Consider the following 21,800-nt stretch of genomic DNA (forward strand, 5'->3'; position numbering starts at 1 on the left):
TATACTTGTACATACACATTTACAAAACTAACTTTAGGTTAGATACAACAAGAACTGTAACTTATACTATGCAGAATGAAAAGTTCAATTGACACAGATATATAGCCATAACAGATACCCAAATCATTTACTTTTCAGAACTCCAAGGGTAGATGAAGTGTGCTGAATGTCTTGTTTCAGTTTATTTTATTAGAGGATCTTCTCAGAAGGTGGAGTGAGACTGAATGCTGGATTAGTGTTGTGGAATCATTGAGGTGCAGTGCTTAATGAGGGTTCCTCCCCAGAGTGCCACGAAGGGCTAGGCATTGTCTTTTCATGTGTGAGGAGGGCCAGATCCAAAAGTATATGTGACATAGCTCAGGATATGGGGTGACAAAGTCCTTATGTCCCTGTCACAGAGGAGTTGTTGTAGTTTCTTCCATACCAGAAATGGGATATATTCTTCTGCTATGGTTCCCAGTGAGGCCTGTGTAGGTCATGGGGTCAGATATCTGACACTTCTATTAAGGGCCTTGTTCCTCCTTACAAGAATGGACTGGAGGGGACATTCATAGAGAGAACTATTGTAACTACATTGTTCTTTCCTTCATTAGGCCAGTCTTCACAGACCCAGACACAAAGTTATCAGGCTCAGAAATGCCATGCTATATAAAATGTTAGTGCAGGCTGTCCGTTCCCAGGGCCTCTAGGGGCAGAGCAGCAGGCTCTGGCTAAAGCTCACACTTGATCAACCCAAACCCCTGATTTCTGTTTGTCATAATCCTTGGGGAATTACAAACGGATTTGTAGAACACAAACTTCCAAAGCCCCATTCAGCTTCCTTGCACACCCAAGGGAGAGAGTGCCAATGCTGTGTTCAGCCCCAGATGTGGAATCTTAAACCCACAGTAGGGAAGAGTGTCTGCATGGAGTCTGGAGTATGGGTCCTGTGCAGTCCAGGCATGGGGAAAAGAGACTCCCAAGGCACAGCAATCCTAATGAACATATTTCTTACCCAGAACTGTATGTAATGTGTTCCCATGCCCTGAGGCCACTGCCTTAAGCAGAGATTCTAAGAAGCAGGCACTCTTCACTGTGAAATATTTTTTTTTTTTGCTTTTTTTTGAGACAGGGTTTCTCTGTGGTTTTGGAGCCTGTCCTGGAACCAGCTCTTGTAGACCAGGCTGGTCTCGAACTCACAAAGATCCGCCTGCCTCTGCCTCCCAGGGGCTGGGATTAAAGGCGTGTGCCACCACCGCCCGGCCTCACTGTGAAATATTAGTTAAAGATGTGTTACAGTCCTTTATGCTGCTCTATATTTGTTTAATGATTCAAAGATGCGTTGCTTTCTTTAATGTTTCATTTGTTAAACTCTTTAAAATGGTGTTACTGTGTCTGTCTAAGACACCTGATGGTCTAATAAAGAGTTGAGTGGCCAATAGCTAGGCAGGAGAATGGATGAGCTGGACTGGCAGGCAGAGAGAATAAGTAGGAGAAGAAATCAGGGAAGAGGGATGGAGGAGTGAGGAATGGAGAAGGGGAAAGGATACCAATCACCCAGCCACACAGCAAGCCTCAGAGTAAGGCATAAATAAGGTATATAGAATAGGGCAAGATAAAAGCCCAGAGGCAAAAGGTAGATGGGATAATATCAGTTAAGAAATGCTAGCTAAAAACAAAGCAGGCTAAGGCCAGGAATTCATAAGTCAGAATAAGTCTCTGTGTGATTATTTGGGAGCTGGATGGTGATTCCCCAAATATAAAGAGTAAAACAACAACAACAACAACAAAAGCGACTACATTTTCACATTTTTTTGAAACCAACAAAGGTAAGTGAGAAGATTTAGAATTCCTAAGAATAGCTTCTGAGAACTTTCCAACCACAAACCCAATAGCACAACTTCCTTCCAAATTAGTCTGTGCTGGAGCCCATTGCCCATTCTCAATATCCCCCTATAGGCAGTTGGTGAAACCATGCTTGAAAAAGGGGATATCTCTCTCACCTCCAGCAACTGCTGCCAATCCCAGAGTATCAACCTACGGCTACCCTCTGCTGCCTAAGCTTATCAACAACTGGTCCCAGGAGTCTGGGATTTGAGATACAATTCTCTGTGCTTTAGAAACAGAAAACTCTGAGGCATTAGGTTGCCAGGGGAAGTGGGTTTCTTTACAGTTCTGTCCAGAGCTAGGCAGAGAAACATTCTTAGCCTCTGCCCACTGTTCTCCTCCTAACACATTTACAGGAAAACTGGAACACAAACATCAGACAGACACGTGTAGATTTAGCTGTGAGGAAAGTTGTGACTCTGACAACGTTCATTGGAGGGAGGCTCCTCCTGTCCCCACTGCAGAATCTCCTGGAGCCATTGTGACTTTAGCCTTGCTTCTCTCGGGGTCGGTCCCTATTCCACTAAATCCAGCCATCTAGTCATCTAGGGCACCAAAGACAGGGGGCAGGGATTAGTCTCATATCCCTCACCCTGCCCTGATTTTCCTCTGTCCACCTAAGATCTCCAATCTTTTTTCTGATCCTAGCACGGCCCTGTCTGGACAGGGTAGAGGAATAGAACAGAAAAGCACTGATTGCAGATAAAGTATTAGCAAATATTTATTGTTCCTTTACTTGATTTTTATAAAGCAATGGGAAATTTCTCAAAATGAGACATGTGTTATGGGGAAGTTAAGCAACGAGAGCTCTCAGGTCCATGGGGTCTGAATAGTTTGGAATTAGGAGCCCGTGTGCTCTGGGCCGGTGCTGAGGAAAGCCTGTGGCTGGGGCAGTGACTGGCAAAGCTGTGGTGACTTGAGAAGAGACTGAGTTGGTTTCTGTGTGAAAGGGAGGCCACAGGACCTGGTTGTGCCTCTGTCCCTTCTGGAGGACCTGACAAATATTTCTTGATGGCACCCAGGGCCATGTCCCTGCCATCGTCACTGAGTCTTTGTGTTCAGTGTCCCCTTGTGCTGCTGCACTAGTGACCCAATCCACTCTGAAGTTTTCTCCCTGGCTTCCTCCCAGCTGACAACAGGCTCATAGCCTAGATCTCGCTGAGCTTTCTTGTAGGAGAAGGTGAACACACTATTTGACAGTGTGATGAAGTGGCGGGTGAAGGGAGGCCGGTAGTTGTAGATTGGACGCAGCAGGAAGCTCACCACTTCCAGCAGGAAGCCAAGCCAGTACAGCAGGGGGAGAGGAGGGCTCCATCTGGAATCAAGCTGGAAACCCCATTTCTTGCTCAGGTTGTAATTTAAATCATCATAGCTTTGGTGAGGAGTGTCATCTGAAATATAGTAGAACTGTCCTTGGATGTTTGGTGACTTCTTGGGGTCTCGTAGGCCCCTGGCAGCCAGAACGTGTGCCCAGGCCCCATTGCTCACATACACTGGGTTGGCTGTGGAGAATTTGCCAGTACAGCTCAGAATAGCATTATTCTTGAGGGCATTAATTATTGACTCAGAAAGGAATCGGCTTCCCTCCCCGTAGATGTACATAGGCCTTAAGGAACAAGTATGCAATGTGCCTCCATCTTTCAGGGTGCGCCCATTGGCTGCCAGCACTGCCTTCTCACCCATCTTCTTGCTGTATGGGTATGGGTGAGTGCTTGTGTTTTCAAGGTGTTCCTCTTCATTGCCGTTCATGACAATCTCCTTGTAGGACCTGGGCCCTGCAACCTCAACTGAACTGGTGTAGATGAAGGCTGGCACACTTGCCTGGACACAGGCCTCCAACAGGTTCTGGGTTCCTAAGCACAGACAACACATTGTCAGGGTCATGACATAGATAATCCAGGGGGTTCACCATGTCCACAGCTTCATAATTCTTTTCATCTTTAGTGTAACAGAGCAACTATTACACATCACATCACATGCATTTTCTGTGCTCTGGTCTCACAGCTACCATGCTATAACCTAGGGACAACAGGTGGATTGCCAAGAGCAAGAATCTTTAGGTTTTTATGTTCACTGCTCTGTGAGTGTTTGCGTGCATGAGTGTGTGTAACTGGGTTTCTTTTATTTTCAAAGGCACCTAAGCTTCTTGCTTGTCCATGCCTAATGAGTTCATGAAATAATTATACTTTTATATATATAAATTCATGCTTTTCTTTTAAATGTACAGGAGCAGAAGATCATATTCTTAGATTATGAACAAGAATAGTTCTTTTTAACTAAGAACTATTCGAGAATTAAAATGGTCCAAGGTCAAATCCAATTGTGTACAGGTGATGTGCATGTTACATAGACATTTCATAGTTACAGCTTTTTTGTCATTTGATGATAATCTAAACTGTCAGAAGGATAACTAGTCTGAGTTATAGAATAATAATTGCTGGGTTTTGGGGGGAAGTAGAGATACAGCTGGTGTTCCAGATTGTATATACAGTGTTAAAGATTCTTGCTTTTGTCTGTGACTTTATGTACTCAGTTATTCAAAGAAGATGATAATCCAAACTGTCAGAAGGACAACTAGTCTGAGTTATAGAATAATAATTGCTGGGTTTTGGGGGGAAGTAGAGATACAGCTGGTGTTCCAGACTGCATATACAGTGTTAAAGATTCTTGCTTTTGTCTGTGACTTTATGTACTCAGTTATTCAAAGAAGAGGTGATGAATATTCCTTCTAATTTTCATTCCGGAAGCCAGCACTGACTGACCTCATCTGTTTCTCTGGGTAGAAAACTAAGAGGAGTTGAGTGTTCCCTGCTGGGAATTCCCATAAGGGCAGACCCTTGTGAGGCCGGAAGCACTCTCAGAACTAACAGCTTGCCTGCAGGGTCTAGGCTAGGTCTGACCCTAGGGAGGCACTGGGTGGATGGCTATCAACTGCCTGGGATTGGAGTCCAGTCTCATGGACATGGAGGACAACGGTTAGCTTGAAGTTGAAGTGGCATAGATGTGATTTACATCCTAGGTCACCCACTTTCTATGTGCTGAGCCATAGCCTTGTAACAGCCCTGAGCTCTTGCAGCTGGGTCTGCTGAGCAGAGACATTCAACTCAGGCATGTTCCCTGAGAGAGATCCCCTTCCTGATCTGTGTTGACACTTTTAGCTTCCCAAGTTTCACCTGCCCTCCAGATACTGTACCTTTCAGATTAATATCCAGGATGGTCTCTCTGGGAATGTCACCCATGACATCAATGATGGCCGCGGTATGAATGACAACGGAGACGCCTTGGCAGGCTCTCCTCAAGTACTGGGCATCCAGGATGTCTCCTTCCAGCATGGTCACCTTGGTCTTTGTCTGTAGGTCTGTGGATCACACGACAGGTCATTGGGAGGCTTTTCTGTGGGCTGGGATGTTCCCTGTGCACAGGTGTCAATCAGTTATCTAGGTTATCGAGAATTGCTACAGTAGCAAAGTCAGAGAGGAGGCCTGATATATGGAAGGAAGAAAAAAAAAGCATTCTTTCCCACTGCAGGAAACAAACCAGATTAGCAAGTAATCAAATGTGCCCAGGGTGTGAAACTGGTTCAAGAAAGTGGGGGGAAGTTGATCCATTCATCAAGGAGAGTCAGGAGTTAATGGGGGTGGGGGACTGAGTGTGACGGGGTTGGGATAGAGCGGACTAGGTAGAAGTGAGATTAGCAATCAGAATGTCTGTCCCAGAGTTATGATGAGGAAGACCCTGTTCCTAGCCTGATATTTTCTGGGTTTGTGCTGAGCACAAAAGGAAGAGGTAATGCAGCACCAATTGCTGTCTTAAAAGACCCACGCAAGTAGAGGTGCTGGCAAGAGAAAGAGGATGGGCTCCCTGGCAGGGAGTGGCACACACCTTTAATCCCAGCACTCTGGGGGGGGGGGGCAGAGGCAGGCAGATCTCTGTAAGTTCAAGGCCAGACTGGTCTATAGAGTAAGTTTTACGATGTAGGATGGGTTCAGGTATAGGTACAATGGAGTATCTCCTACAAGATATTACCAAAACCCCAGAAGTCTATGTTGTAACAGGCTCTCCAGGGACTCCCTTACAGCCGTCTATGCCAAGGCAGTAGGTACAACACCAGTACCTTTGGGTTCCTCTGCAACCCACAGAGAGCACTGCCTGTCATTTTGCCACTCAACTCTCAAAATGAACTGTGTGCCAGTGTGACACATGCTGTCTTCACCAGTGCCCTGTGTTTGCTTTGGCTTCTTAATTTGCACCCAACTTTCGGAGCTCCCTTCTTTCCTCCCCACACTTCCTAGAGCCTGGCCCTCTGATGAGGAAAGTGGGGGCACAGGTATGGTGGCACCAACTGAGGGACCTCACTTGACCTATCTCCACTGGCGCCTCTAGCCCCATTCTCTGGGGTTGCTTGGAATCAGGTTTTCAGAGGCGGATTAAAGTCATTGAACTGAAATTGCCAAGGGAGCCAGATAGCAGCGAGGAGGGCAGGAGAAATTCAGAGCTGAGGAAACATCTCCAGAGACACAAATACCAAGGTTTGCTCCTAAATCTCGAATGAGTGTGTCCTCTCTGCAACCCCTCCTTTCCTCCAGCAACTGCAGGACATCCCTGAAGGACAGAGGGGCAAGCAGGGGACTTCTCAGGAGAAAGCCGGTACCTGGCAGAGGGTTAAATTCCCGGATTATGATCCTATCTGCCCATGTCATCCGTCTTCTCTTTCGCTACTGATTTAGACAGACTGGTTCAAGGATGTTGCCTTGACAGGACAGGAGGAATCCAGATCTCTATTAACACTGATTCTTATCCATGAGCTATTTGGAGACCCCGAGATCCCAGGAGAAGCCTCTTAGAGTGTTTCCTGGTGGAGCCACAGCTGCAACCTTATCTAGGAGACCAGGGTGTGGAAAGTATTGCACAGCCACGTGGTGGAGTGTTGCTCCCATGAGAATTGTGTCAGAGGGAGAGAGAAACCAGGAAACTTCTACTCACAGAGAGTGTGAAGCGTATAAAGGTTGCAGCTAAATTTCCTGGGCTCCCATTCGGTTGGTTGATTTTAGCTGTGCTATTTGGGCAAGTCAGTTAACTTCTGTGTCTATTTGTCCTCAGAGATAGTGGCGGAGGGGGGGGGGGAGGGGAACACAGTAACTACATTCCAGGAAGCTTGTACAGAGCTAATGAGCTATTGCCCCAGAAGGCACCAGAGAGGCTGGCACAGAAAGCACACACACGGAGAGGAGTCTCAGCTCTTACCGTGCTGCAGGGCCTCTATCCACTCCCCCTAACCGTACTCACTGTGGCGCTCTTCCTTCAGACCAAGGCCTGGCTACTTACAAATATTGCTGAGGTATTGGGATTCTAGCTAATAGAATTGGCTGTGTGTCCGTACGGGATTTCTGGAAGCAGCATTCAAGCCAATAGAGGAGCGAATTGACCTTGGAAGACGTCGGAGATAAGGAAGTAGTGTAGAGGATTAAGGGTTGTCTCAAAGGGTTGGGGGGGGGGATCCTGTGTGTAGGGCAGACCCCTAAGTATTTGACGTTTACCCTTGAAGCTGTGGAGGGGGTCAAAGAACTAGCTTGAGGCAAATATAGACAATGGGAAACACTGAAGATTCTGGGGCCAAGGCAAAATTAATTGAGAGAACCTCTGGCTTGATCTGCGATCCTCATTAATCAAATGACGTTGCTATAATCATCTTTATTTTCCCAGCTCAAAGTCCTTGCTGTCCAGGTGAAAGTGAGCCTCCTTTCCTACTTTTCCTGCAAGGCTCGTTTAATGACAGGGGCTGAAGAGGTGGTTAAAATATCCCATGAAATCAGCTCGTCCAGTTGTACCTGAGATAACAAATTGGCAAAGAAATAAAGGCCTGGCCCAGTGAATTCTGCCATATTTTTCTCAGTGATGACAAATACCAGTGAGGAACGACGAGGCGAATGTAAGAACAGCCCAGGTGAGGCATGGGCAGTCCTGCTCACACTGGCTTTGTGTTGGTCCCTTGCTGTGACCTCGTGCAATTGCTCAGAAAACTCACTACCTCAGAGCTCAGTCTCCATATCTGTTTTTTCCTGGCTGCCTGGCTGCCCCTGCTCCTTTCCTATCTCTGCCTCTGTCTATTTTTCTCCCTTTTTTTTTAAAATCATTTTACTCCTTTTATTTGACCTCTACCCAAGACACTAAATGAACGACACCCCCCACCCTCCACCCACGCCCCCACTGCAACAGAGAAAACTACAACAAAACAAACAACTAGATGGGTAGCAATTAGGAGAGACAGAGAGCTAGCACCGAAACCTCCAGCTTAATAATCTTTATGGATATTACCTGGCCATTGGCAAGTCTGCATTGAAGAGCAGACGGGAGAGAGAAGCCATCAGTCTTCCCCAAGTGTACAGTGTTTTTTATTGCTGTGTGGTCTGTTTCTTCCCGATTAATGTGGGCGTGGGGGAGTGTTATGACTGCTAGCCTTTTTTCATTTACTTGACAAGGGAGGAGCCCTCCAGGCATCCAGGCATCCAATCAGCTATGGTTATGCAGTCACGTGCACCTGAAGAGTCCAAGACTAAGAATATAGAAATGAAGGTTCCAGACATAAGAACGGGGAAATGAAGAAACATAAACTTGTAAGCCCGGGAGAATATGAACAGGAGGTCAGCAGCTTTCTTAGCAGCTTAAGGATTGTCAGTTAAGAGTGGGTTACTTTGCTTCACAACCCATAGCTCTGTCTGCAAGGCTGAAGCAGCCCTGTGCAAACTCAGGACCGGCTTTTAGATAACCCCCCAACTACTCTTGACTAACAACTGATGTGAGCTAAGTTAATCTTTAATGGGATATACACGACTTCTTGGCTGTGCATTATCCCATACCCTTCCCTGCTATACACAACTGGTAGTATCAGGGGAGGGGCAGAGCTTAGGTAAACACCATCAGAAAGTGCCAAAGAGAAACAATGGGCAGTAACTGAAAAACCCTGTTAATGGAAGTTATAAAGAAGGCAATTTGTGTCTGAGTTTTACCTCAAGATTGTAGAAATTCTTCTGTTCATGCCTAGTGCTTGCTTCTTGCTATAAAAAGGGGGGGTTCAAAAGTAGCTCATTGCCACAGCCATGCAGATTCATCTCAGCTAGATGAGAAGCTTTGTGTGCCCCATGGATATTTTTTTTCTTTTACTGGAATAAAGTTTGCTTCTGGTTTAATAGACTTTGATGGGTCTGCCCCCCATCTTTGTGCAACCTTGTGGACCCAACAACACCAGATCCTCAAGTTGACTTACTGAAAAATTCCTCCTTGGTTTCCGGCCTGAAGACCTTATCCAGGACTCTGACCTCTTCCAGATCCTTCTCCTGTACCAGCAAGTGGACGACCCTCTGGCCCAGAAACCCTCCTGCCCCTGTCACCAAGCAGCTCCACCCAGGCATGGTCAACACAGGAAGCAGGTCCAGTGGGTGCAACGGGCGATGTGACGTGATTCTGGAGATGACGGGAAAGAGAGAGCCAGGGATTACTCAAGCCCAGTTTCTCCCACCAACCTCTCATAACTCAGATGGCAAGACGCAGGAAGGTTTCTCCACAGCACTAAGCAACACGTTTCAGTGTATACCCAGAAACTCTAAGACCTTCAGGGTGTGGTTGTGTCCCAAGATTTCTGCTTTCCCAGATGCCTGATGCAAGCCCAGGGCGTGCTTCGGACAGGGCCCCAAACTCACTGCACACAATCAAGTTACCTTTATTAGTAAGTTCCATGCTTTATGCTACGTGAATACATTTCAAAGGCCAGAATCAGCCACCACACTTCCTTTTCCCTCGCCATCAGGTTACAAAGCAAGGTTTTTTGCCAACTTACACTTTCATCTTTCCAGGAATCTTGTGTAATTGGGTTATGACATAGTACTGTGTCTTATTCTAGATTGGCTGGAGGTGTAGATGTAAGGAAAGATCCCCTTCCAGTTAGAGCCCAGTTATTCCTTTCTCTTCTCTCAGGGGCTCCTTCTTTTCTCCCAATTCACCAACAGCCAAACATTTTCAGGCTTGGAAGGGACATTAGGTGAGGCCACTTGCTCATCTAGACTGCAAGCAGCAATGGTAGCCTAATAAATAGCCTCTCTCCCATATAGTAGTAGGGTTAACTATATCTTGTAGAACTGGTGGGCTATCTGAACCACTAGCCAATATAGCAGCACTCATTGTTAATCCCAGCATCACCCACACCTTCAGAACTCCAGGAAGTGTAATAGAAGTTTCCATGGGCACTGTCCCTAGCACAACACTTTCAGTAGCTTGAATCCTGGTCCCCAGATAGTAGCCTTGGTGCATTGGGAGCTGATCTTTGAAGAGATATGAGAAGCAAGAATGTTACACAATTGCACACATTTGTGTGTGTACTCACTTGTGTGCATGCGTGTGCACACACACGCGCGCGCGCACACATACACACACACAAACACACACGCCATTTTTCTAACCTCTGATTTGCATGGCGACTGTTTTATACACCAGGCTGGAGAAAGATTTCTCTGTTAGAGTCACCCTCTGCTCCCACCGAAGCAGGCAAAAGTGACAAGGAGCTCAGGAAAGGCTGGAAAAGATACCTCTTCTGTGAACCTTGTCTTCATCCCACCACCGTTTCCAGTTGGCCTCCGTTAAGAATTCAGCAGCACATTTTGCTCTAGGAGGACTTCATCAGGGAGCACAGCTCAGCTAGAAATCACTCCCTCCTCAACCAACACCAAGAGACCAACATCAAGAAAAAGTGGTTCAGTTTATCATATAATTCCAGTTTAAACACTTCAAGTTTGTAACCTTCTCATCTCTTATATTTAAATATTTTAGTGCCAAGTTAATTTCCTGAGTGCATTATTCAGTCCAGTCCACTAAGCTGCTCATCCACTTGGAGGATAACCCTGCGTCCATTTTGACCAGGTAGAGCCTGCCTTCTGCAGCCATGCGTCCTGTCCTAATCCTAGTGTGTTCGTCTCTGTGCAGTTTTTAGAACCAAATCACTCTGCTCGATCAGCTACTCTCCCAATCCATTTGGACAACGCCCATGAAAGAATTCCTTCACGTTACACCTTCCTGCTTCCACCATCTCTTGCTATCACCTTTCCCGTTAATGGATTGTGCTTTTGGTGACTAGGAGACAGAAAGAGAACCCCTGTTGTGCTTGTGTAGTTTTTCTTGGGGGCACTGCTGACAGTGGAGGTCTGAGGTCAAACCCAAGTTGCTGTTCCGAGCTCCATCAAGCATCAGTCTGCCCCACTGTTCTAGGTCCTTTCCTCTCACGTCAGGTGCCCTCTGTCTGCATCAGCCTGACCCAGCATTCTCTGCTAAAAATGGCCAAAGTTTCACCCCTTTCTTACTAGTTTGTGTGTTTCTGTGCACACAGGGACACAATTCCCCAGCTGTTGTAGCCATCTCTAAGTTTCAGTGATAACTTTAAATAAATGATTGTGAAATAGGTCCTACAGGAAGAAAACAGGGGATGGAAAAAGGGCTGTCTACAGCCATGTGCTTACCAGGCACCTTTCAGGACATATCAAGATATTTATTTCCTCTAATATATTGACTTTTCTCTGATATGTTGATATTATATATAGACCAAAGAGAAGGGCAATTACCCACGGCAGTGAGCAATCTATTTCTGAGAATCACCTTGTCACCTTAAGCAAGGTGATCTTTCTTGGGCAACACTGCAGAAGCTGGCCTGCGACAATGATCAGTTAGCTCACATCTTGACAGGCATTGCCATAACTCTGTTTACCTATGGCTCCTCTAGCAGCTCTTCCTCTGCTGATTGTGAGCTCATAGCAGTACCATGAACATGAACTTGGGGCTCACTGAGCGCTGTTATCTGTTTTTCTTCCCCCATCCCCCAGAGCCACATTGAAGAGATTTTTCTCCCCTTTGTTTTTTTTTTTTTAGCAAATACTTGTTTCATTAATTGATATGTTAGGATGGCTGCTGCAGTCTAGGTTTTTAACTTAGAAGTTCTGGTGACAAAATGCTGTGACTGATGGTGGATGGTACCATCCACAAATAGCATGCTTGGTAGTTAGTAATAGCTTAGTGTCGCCAGATAGCTTGTGTGTTTGGGTTAGGGTTCTATAGAGCAACAGAACCAAAAGGATGCCTGTCTTTCTGTCTATCTATCTATCTATCTATCTATCTATCTATCTATCTATCTATCTATCTATCTATCTCCCAGAATTTAATTAAATCGCATTAAAAAGAGTAAGAACAGTTAAGTCACACCTCAGGAACTAGTGGTTACCTGCTTCTTGAGGCTAAATGCCTCAGCAGTTTGAATGGTCCCATAATAGCTGTGGGGAGACAAACTGTACTTACGTAGCCTCAAGGCCGGTGTGTCAGTAGTCCCAACCTGGAGCTGGAAGTGTGGAAGGTTTCTGAGACCCAGCTGGTCTCCGGTTCACGAAGCAGGCTTGGAAAAGATGGTTTCTGCTCTCTACAAGGTAGCTAGCAGCAGCACTGCCAGTCAACTCCGATGCAAGAAGGGACCAAAGCCAGCACTGGGCCAGATGTTCCTTCTGGACGGGACGTTTTTTTATTTGGGCTGCTCCCAGAGGGTGTCGCCCACAATCAGGGTGGGGCTTCCCACATCAGTCAAGGTAATCAGGGCACTTCGTTGAGTGATTCTCCTTTGTGACAAACTGACACTAAAACCGAGGTCGGAACCAGCTGAGGAGGGCTTCTTTTGGTGGAAGGCTACTCTTGAGCTTAAGAGAACATCTTGTTCTACAGTCCAAAGACCTGCCTAAAATTAAAAGGTACAAAAGAAAATAGATTTGTTTAACTTAAAAGGAAACCAAAACATCTTACAGAAAGGGTTTTCCATAAATCTGCGGGGAGCCCCTTTATTTGTCTTATGACGTCTAATTTTATATCTTTAACTATAGATAAATCTAACTTTAAAAGGTTTTGAATAGTGATGGTCAGCTCTTTCTTTGTTGTCAAGGTTAAGGGTGGAGTTAGGCAGAGTGCTGTGAAGGCCACACAAAGGCCCAGCAGAGGGCTACAGCTGGCTGTGTTTCTGTTGATTGGAAGACAGCATGGTGAGGGGGTCACTAGGCTTCAAGAGATCTTAAGAGGGCTGGTGGCTATCTTTGCACTGTCCCCATTCACATTTTGGGTATATTTCAGAGGCTGCAGAAGGTTTGCAGACTGAGATTCAATGTATGACCATGACCACCGGTCTATGTCTCTTGCTTCAATGGATAGTTCCATATTCAATCCTGTGGATATTATCCTTAAAAGATAATACAGAGTTGGGAGGGGCAAGGGGCAAGTGTTGGGGCAGGGATGCTTGGGCAATGTTTGAGGAGAGTGGTTGGGGGATGAATATGATCATGTTTCACTGTATATGCCTATGAAATTCTTAAGAATAAAGAAAAATTAGTATAAGAACCCACTATATGCAACCCAAATCACTGCTTTAAAATCTAATTTCTATCTATGTTTATGTAAATTTACATGGACGTTATAACAAAAACCTCTCAGCCCCACTTAAAGATTTGTCAAAGTCCTTCTACAGTCCAAGTATGGATGTCTAAGTGATAAGGACAAAAAAGAGTGTCAATACTAGGGTCTTAGTCCTGGAAGGTCAGTGAGAACCCAGGGGTGGGCAAGTGCCTCGAAAAATTCCAGCGTGAACAGATACCATGCAAGCACTAAAGGGTGAACATTAACCAGAATTTTCTTGGAAGAGGAGAACCATCGAAAAAAAGGTCTCTCATGCTTGAATGGTCAATAAGACTTTGACCCATCCCTGAAGATGGTGACAATAGGTTAAATTAGCTATGGTTAAATTAGCAATTCAAGGTTTCAAGGTTAATTATTGGCCACCAACTCTGTCTTGAACACCAATAGGAAAGAATAATAACAACACCAAGCAGTTATGATATTTTGAAACACATACTACCAGGCCCTTACTAAGGCTCCCGGACTGACATCCTTCAGTTAGGGGCCCTATCTACTTACAGCAGAGTCAGAAAGTGACTGGTTTTAGTCATTCTCAAAGGGATTTTACTAGGTGTTACTAACTAATCCAGTGGCTGTCAAACTCCATGAGCTGCACCTGGGCAGGGTCAGCATTCCTTTCCAGAAAATGGCTGAAAAAAGCAGAAAGAGAGCTCCTACAAGAGCATTAAACCAACTAAGTAAGTACCGATACTTTCCCTTTAAAGGGAACTCTAAAGGTCGGTTGCAATAACTAAGTATAAAAGTCCACGACACAGAACTTTCACTTTTAAAACTGTCCTGGTAGAAAATTGTAGCACGAGACAAAAGTTGGGGTTCAAATCGAAGGCCAGGAAAACAAAACAGCCAGCCACTGGTTCTTATCTCAGTCTGAAATGGCAATCCTACATCTCAGAGAGCTGTCTCCCCCCCCATCTTATATTCCTCTCCAGTGCTGGGATTAAAGGAGTGCACCAGTACCACCCGGTTTCTATGGCAAACTAGTGTGGCTACTGGGATTAAAGGTGTGTGTCACCACTGCCTGGTCTGTAAGGCTGATCAGTGCAGCTGTTTTACTCTCTGAACTTTAGGCAAGCTTTATTTATTAAAATACAAATGAAATATCACTACATTTCCACTATTATTTCCTCTAATATTAAGAGGGAAAGTTATAATTAATGTAAGAAAAACTATATACAATAAGTATAATGACTATAAACAATATATACAGGCAATAACTACATCAACAATGTCTAGTCCATTTGCATTTGACAAATTCAGAGAAAATATTCCATATCTATCCTATCTTGGTGAGTCCAAAGTCTTGTATCTAATTTACTTTCTATCATAACTTGCTTTCTGAGTCAGGTAAACTACAACTCTATCTAATCTTCAGCTTTCTCAGAGACCTAAGAAGGAAATAGTATTCACTGAGTAAGCAGGAAGTGTGAGCAGACAAAACTCAAATGGAATATTACTACAGAAAGTGTCTCGGTGACATGCGTGCTCCCCATCACTCCAGGCAAATTCCTTCTTGACTGCTATAAAATTCTTCCCAGGATATTCTGTCAAAACTAATTTTGTCTGGCTCTGACTAAATAAGAGTCTAACTCTGTCTGATATTCCCCCAAATCCTCCATCACAGCTCTGTCATTCATCCACAGGCTCAGCATACTCTTCCTGCCCTTTAGACAGACTTCAAAATGTTCCCCTTAACTCCTGCATGGCTCAAACCCCAGGCAATGCACAGGGAACCAGTGGGCTCCTGGGACACACCAATTGATCATCCCTAGGTCTGTCCTATTTGCTGTCTGTTACCTCAGAGACCCTTATGGCAAGCAAGTCAGCGAATTCTTGTTGTAATACAGCAGGCTCTTGTTAACCTCTTCTCTTCTGAAGGGGCAGAATTTATTTACTCGTTTATTTTTAATGCCAGGCGTTCTGCCATGTCTCTACTCATGCCCAGTTTTCATAGATCCTTGTTAGGCTGCGTGCCCATGGATGTAGCATTTTTTACTGTTCTTATTCAACTGGACATTTTCCATCCCTGACACCTACAGTGGCTGAGTTCCTTTAAGAACTCTAAAGGCCTTCTGGCTAGAACAATTCTGAGGTAAGTTGTCCAGATGGGTTTGGACGCTCACCGTGACTGAAAATGAGGCGGTGAGGAAAGCGTTTATTTCAGCTTACAGCTCCACATCAGAGTCCATCACTGAGGGAAGTCAGGACAAGAACTCAAACAGAGGAGCCTGCAGGCAGGAGTTGGTGCAGAGGTCATGGAAGAGAGAATTGCTTATTGACTTACTCTTCATGGCTTGCTCAATCTGCTTTCTTACATCATCCAGGCTACCTGCCTAAGAGTTGCATTGCCCACAGTGAGGTGGGCCCTCTTACATCAATTCTCAATCAATGAAATGCTCTCCAGTCATGCCACAGACAAATTGCTATGGAGGCATTTTCTTAATTTAGATTTCCTTTACCTACATGGTCCTAGCTTTGTGTCAAGTTGACATAAAAACTACCCAGCCCACATGGCTTTGTGCTTTTTATGTCTTGACCTCTTGTTTGCTTAATCTTCTGATGTAATTGGAATATTCAATATAGTGAAACATTAAGCTACTATCTTTGGGATATCAGCTATTACCATCAACCATGAAGCCTGTTTCACACCTTTGAGACTGTCTTGAATTCCAAAGGCTGTTACAGGCTAAGCCTTTGGTCTCTTGTGATGGTCACTCCTCTCTTCTCTAAAATACCCCAGTGCCTTCTAGGCCTGAGAGCCCTACAGCCTTATGGTAGATCAGCCACAGCAGCTATGACACCAAGACCCATGCTCAGCTCTGAAGCGGTTTCACAGTCAATACCTTGACGCTGGTGATCTACAGGTAGAAATGTAGAGGTAAGTTCCCCACACAAAGCAAAGTGACTACATTTTGACCATCAGCCTAGGAGCTTGGTACTTTCTTCTGATTTGCCTCTGCTCGTCATGGGGGTCAAGCACATCCTAATACCAATTAAGATGCTAGTCACCTAGAATCACCCAGAATAGGCTAGCATAAACGTTTGTCTCTTATCTTTGGATTCCGGGGAACTCATGTGGATCAATCTGTAATGAATTCATTGCTATAGTCATCAAGTTTTCAGCTTCCTTCGAAGATGCAGACTAATAAATTAATATTTAAGATAATACATAAAAGTTACATTTATAGTATACTATAGGACTAGCCAGCAACCAGTTTTCTCTAGGTGATGTGGAATTCCCTTCTGTTTGCTGTGAATATCATCGATTAATAAAGGACAGCTTTGGACTTATAGCAGGGCAGAACTTAGCTAGATGGGGAAAACTAAACTGAATGCTGGGAGAAAGGAGGCAAAGGAGAGAGAAGCCATGTAGCCCTGCTGGAGACAAAGGTTGAAACTTTATTATTTTGGGGCTGAGCAGTCAGGAAACAAACAAGCAGCCTCCTTGCAACATGGAGGGGCCTCAAAGATAGCATACTTACTATTTCTCATAGCTACACAGAACCATAGCCATAATTCAACAAGTTGTCTTGGTTTTTCATGTCCTTTTAAGGGTTTTACCTTGGGACCTGCCTATCTGGGATCAGATTGTTGATAAAATTTTTTGTTGTTTTTTAACTCAGGTTGTCTTTCTGCTTTTAGTGGAATGGTGTTCAGGAAAGACTAGGTTGTGGTGGGCTTGAGGTGACACTTTCTTCTGTTAGTCTGTTGTTCAGGCACCAGGTTGTATCCCCAGACACCTACAGAAGTTTAGTACTGTGTGTAACTATAGTCACGGTCCAGCAATAAACACACCACATGGAGTGTGAGTTGATGACAAAACAATCAGTCTGTAAATACAAAACGTTATAGGAAATAACGTTGTATGGTGTACACGGATTATTGTGAGAGAAAGTGAAGAGAGAAAAACAGTGGGGTAGTGGTTGGTATTAGGCTGCTTTACTAGAGGTAAAGAATGGAATATGCACAGGAAGGAATGGCAAACACAAAAACAAAAGCAAGAGGTGAGATGTAGAGGTTCTGCTTAGAAGTAGACTAAAGAGAAAGGGGTCCTGATATGCACTAAAGCGATGCTGAACATGCTCATCTCTGACTAAGGAGGTCTGCACGCAAAGGTTCTACAGTGTAAAGTAGTCTGTGTTCTTTGGGAGAGGAAACTTATAGACTATAGTGTGTGGACAAAAACAAAACAACAAAACAAAACAAAGGTGTGAACCACTGGGACCTAGGTGGCCTGGTACATTGACCATGTGTGTACTACAAATAAAGAAGAACTGTGGGGGACTGACTAGGGGGTTACCATCTAACTTCCTGGGCTAGAAGGGAAATATGGGATAAGGTCCAGAGCATGAGTAAAGTCTCCAACCTTAAATGGTGAAGAAGAGCTCGGGCCAGAGCCTAGGTGGCTGTCCAACCTCAAGTGGGGGAACCAAGGCTGTGGTGAAGCCTAAGGAGGAAGGCCAGCCTCAGATGGTGAGGCAGAGGCAGGGCCAGGGCCTGGGCAAACGCACCAACTGCAAACGATGAACCCGGTTTCTCTTTTTCTTACTTTCTGGGTCCTTTCTGTCCTTTCACAGTTTAGAAGAAACTTTTAATATGTTTGTGATCATGTGACTACACTTGTGTGTGTATGTGCTTATGTGTGGTATGTGTATGTGAATGTGCTTGCATGTGTATGTGCTTGTGCCGTTTAGCCTCTGGTATACCCCAAATGTTGTCCATCCTGTTTATGAAATAGGATCTCTCGTTTGCTCTGGAACTCTCTGACTGTATCAGGCTTATTGACCAGCAAGCCATAGGGCTCTCCCTGACTTGAAACCTGTGACAGATGTTCATCACACACTGGGTAGAATGTTAGATTATGAGTGTAATCATTTCAGTATTTGGGTTATGAGCTAAATGTTCTGTTTTGATACTTTCAAATGCATAAGAAGACATATCATCTAAGCCCACAGAGCCATGTGGATAGTTCACTGTTTCTAAACTCTTGAGTTTTAGTTCATTTGAAAGTTCAACTATACTAATTTTGTAGGCTAAAGAAAATTCGAGACAGAGACTATTCGTGTCTTCTGTGCCAATGAATATTTCAGGAATGTCTACATATTTAATAGAATGTAATATTGCAAGTGGGGAAGAAGTCAACAGAGAGACTATCTAGATTATTTAAATTTGATCTTAGAGTAATTTAATCACACAATTTGGAATAGAGATTTAGACTTAAATCTTTTATCTGTTAATGTGAAGAAAAAAATGGCTATAGCTAGGTTTCTAAGCAAAATAGCCAACATAGACAGCACCGGGTTGGTTTTGATAACTCCCTTGTCAAGTCCAACAGGTGTGCTCCTTGTGATGTGGTGGGCATTCTACCACACCCGCATAATGTCTGTTCCCTGTTGCAAAAAAGTAAAAAACTTTGCGGCCCAAACATCTGTGTTTATATAACATGTCCTTGCTATGACCAGTTGAACAGAAGGAGATATGCGGGAGGAAAACACCAGAAAACCACCATGACCTTATGCCCTAAATATCATTGAGGAGAAAAACATCTTGCCCTGAATTCCATTCTGGCAGTTGAGAGAATGCGCAGCTGCCTGGCTGGGCAGCTGGGTTTAAGTGAGTGAGCAGGGGCTCCTTCCTGCCAGGAGAGCTGCATGCTTCTCTCTGGCTGCCAGCTTCATCTTGTCACTCCTGATTTTGTGGCTCCCAGCTTTTCCAGCTGTGCCAGCTGCAGGTTTCCAAGTGTTCCCAGTTTTCCTTCCTAATGAATTATATTTCAAAGGACATCCAGGAATCTGTAGCAAAAAACAGAACACATGTACACTGTATCCTAAATAATAAATACTAAAAAATACAGGAAAATATGTCAATAGTTTTGGACTTTTAAAATCATCCTTTGAAAAACATACAATTTTAAATAAATCATTTGGGGACTATATGCATGTATGCAATGTATTTTGATCATGTTCACCCCCACCCTTCTACCCAACTTCTCCAGGCTCTAAGTCCCTGTCCCCCACCCCTTTCCAATGTCATATTCTTAGAAAAAACCCTACGCACTCAATTTGTGCTTCCCACATAATTATGGGTGGTACACCACGCACCAAAGTTCGGTCAAGCTACTGGGAACCACATCCCCAAAGAAAGCTGACTTTGTCTTTCCTAGCAGTCATCAGCTGTCAAAAGCTTCTCAGCTAGAGGTGAGGGCTCTGAGCCCTTCCCCATTCCAAGATGTGATGTTAACTGACTTAATCTCATGTAGGTTTGTAGAAGCAACCACAGCTGATATGATATTATAAGTACAATAGCCCTGTCACGTCCAGGAAACAGTTTGGCTTGGTTTCTTACTGACCTTGGCTCTTACACTCTTTCTGTGGCCTCTTCCCTGGTGTCCTCTGAGGCTTTGAGAGATGGCCTCTGCATCAGCTTCTGCCTCTGCATTCCTTCCCTGTTAAGTTTCTGTCCTGGCTTCCTTTGATGGTGAATAGCGGTTTGGAAGTATAAGTCAAGTAAAACCTTTCCTCCCCACCTAGCTTTTGGCTGTGGTGTTTGATCACAGCAACAGAAACCCTAAGATAGCGTGTGACATAGATGTCCCACTTGTAAGGGTGCCATGGATGCCTGTTTTCTGTACTTTGACCAGTTGTGAATTTCTGTTTTGTTGTCCACTGCACAACAAAACTTCTCTGATGGGGACTAAGGGCTGCACTCGTCCTTGAGTACAGAGATATGTATTTAGAGAACAGTTTGATACTATGTCTGTCTAGCAAAGTAATAGTAGCAGCTTCCCCCCAATCCCATGTGCTCCAGAACCAAGGATTCTTCATCAGATCTACAGGACAAGGTATGCATTTCCGCTTGTGTGTGGTCCTTATATCTCACAAGAATGTTGTTGGCTACTCCTATACCATTTGGGACAGCATTGCATCAAAGACATACGTATGTTTCCAGGCTGGTTATTATTGTAGCTAACAGCATTCACAGTTGTATAAGAATGGCGATGCTTTCTTTCTCCCTGTAGACTTCATGACAACTTATGAAAGCTAGCCAGCAGGCAGAAAGCTTCTTGGATAGTACCAGCTTAATTTTTCCATATCCTATGACCAAAGGATATGGTGTATTCAGCAATAGATCTTACCGTAAGTTTTGATGGGCAACCAGGAGTGATAGCATAATTTGGCAATCTGTGTTTTCTGAGAGGAACAGCATTATCCTGAGTAGAGCAACAAACTTGTATATACACAAATTAGCAGGTTTCCATATGGCTTTTTCAAGTATCTTAGTATTAATTATACCTTCCCAAGCTCTTCTGTTCTATCCTCCTAATCCCCTTCTCACTTTAATTCTTCCTTGTCATTATATCCTTTCCCTTTCATATTACCTGCCTTCTACGACCCATATTCTACATACTATATTCATACTATCTTTCTTCCTCTCTCTTAGTGGCCCAAAGTGTTTCTCCAAGTTAAACACACAAGTCTAAAGATTTAGTTCTGAACCCTACACATGCAGCATTTGTCTCTCTGGGTCTGGGTTAGCTCACTCAAAGTAATTTTTCCAGTTTTCTTGACATCATTAACTAAGCTAGTTGTAAAAGATTTATCTTGTATTAACAGATATTTAGAAATTGTTTTTGATTAAGCGTTTCTTCCCATTTGGATTCACGAGGCAACTGGAAGGCAACATTCTGTCTCAGAACTGCTTTCATCTCTTTGACTTTAGGGTTACCTAAGTTATTGTCCCAGTACATTAAAACAAGGGAAATTAAAACTGCTGGAGTAATGACTCAGCAGTTAAGAGCACTTATTGCTCTGATGTAGGACCCAGGTTAGACTCCAAGAATACACATGGCGGCTCACAACTGGGGGAGACACGGATGTCCTTGTGCTCACAAATGAGCACTAGGGTGACTATGAATGTCAAACACACAAGCTTGCCTCTTCAAAGGAAAAGATACATGATCTATTTTCTACCTGAAGGTTGGGAGAGGATATGGTTAATAACCTGGTGACCTTTGCACTCTCTGTGTGGCTGAGACCACACCAAATCCTCCCCCAGACCCTTATCAAGAGCTTCTCAATCTACAGAACTAACCTTTATGGAAGATGTCACATGTAGTCAATCTATAGAACCCATCTTTATGGTGGATGTCATATACACGTCACAAAGAGTTTCGGTGCAGTCATGTCTCAAGCTTTATTGTACACACGGGTTGGGTTATTTATTATCAGGACGTTTTCCACAAAATTATGCTGTGCTTGAATATGCCCAAGGAGATACTATAAATAATTCTATAGAAATACAGTATACAATTACAGATGACTGTAGGCGTAAGTCACAAACAATGCCACAGCAGTTTGGAATTATGATTAATAGGGTATTATTTATTTAAAGGGGAAAAAACTTACAGATCACCGTCAGCCCTCTGTACAACCAGGAAGGGAGTCTAGTCGCCA

The 21,800-nt window shown here is 44.2% G+C and overlaps 1 protein-coding gene across 1 annotated transcript; it reads right to left on the reverse strand.

Annotated features, from left to right (window-relative positions):
• Positions 1 to 2,565: 2,565 nt before the first annotated feature.
• Positions 2,566 to 12,391, reverse strand: LOC102002202 (3 beta-hydroxysteroid dehydrogenase/Delta 5-->4-isomerase type 2). The gene is made up of 4 exons (XM_005357086.2): positions 12,199 to 12,391; positions 9,131 to 9,327; positions 5,060 to 5,224; positions 2,566 to 3,719 (listed from the first exon to the last, which is right to left on the reverse strand). The coding sequence occupies exons 2-4, from the start codon at positions 9,273 to 9,275 to the stop codon at positions 2,908 to 2,910; spliced, it is 1,122 nt and encodes a 373-aa protein (XP_005357143.1). The 5' UTR covers positions 9,276 to 9,327; positions 12,199 to 12,391; the 3' UTR covers positions 2,566 to 2,907.
• Between the last annotated feature and the right edge of the window lie 9,409 nt (positions 12,392 to 21,800).

Source organism: Microtus ochrogaster, chromosome 21 (genome assembly GCF_000317375.1).
Source record: "Microtus ochrogaster isolate Prairie Vole_2 chromosome 21, MicOch1.0, whole genome shotgun sequence".
Taxonomy (NCBI): Eukaryota; Metazoa; Chordata; class Mammalia; order Rodentia; family Cricetidae; genus Microtus; species Microtus ochrogaster.

What these genes read in the sequence shown, in the direction of transcription:
- LOC102002202 (XM_005357086.2), bottom strand. Translation starts at nt 9,275, where the DNA reads ATGCCTGGGTGGAGCTGCTTGGTGACAGGGGCAGGAGGGTTTCTGGGC. An exon ending in AACCAAGGAGGAATTTTTCA is followed by an intron (nt 5,225 to 9,130) that starts GTAAGTCAACTT and finishes TGTGATCCACAG; the next exon opens with ACCTACAGACAAAGACCAAG. An exon ending in CCTGGATATTAATCTGAAAG is followed by an intron (nt 3,720 to 5,059) that starts GTACAGTATCTG and finishes GTCTGTGCTTAG; the next exon opens with GAACCCAGAACCTGTTGGAG.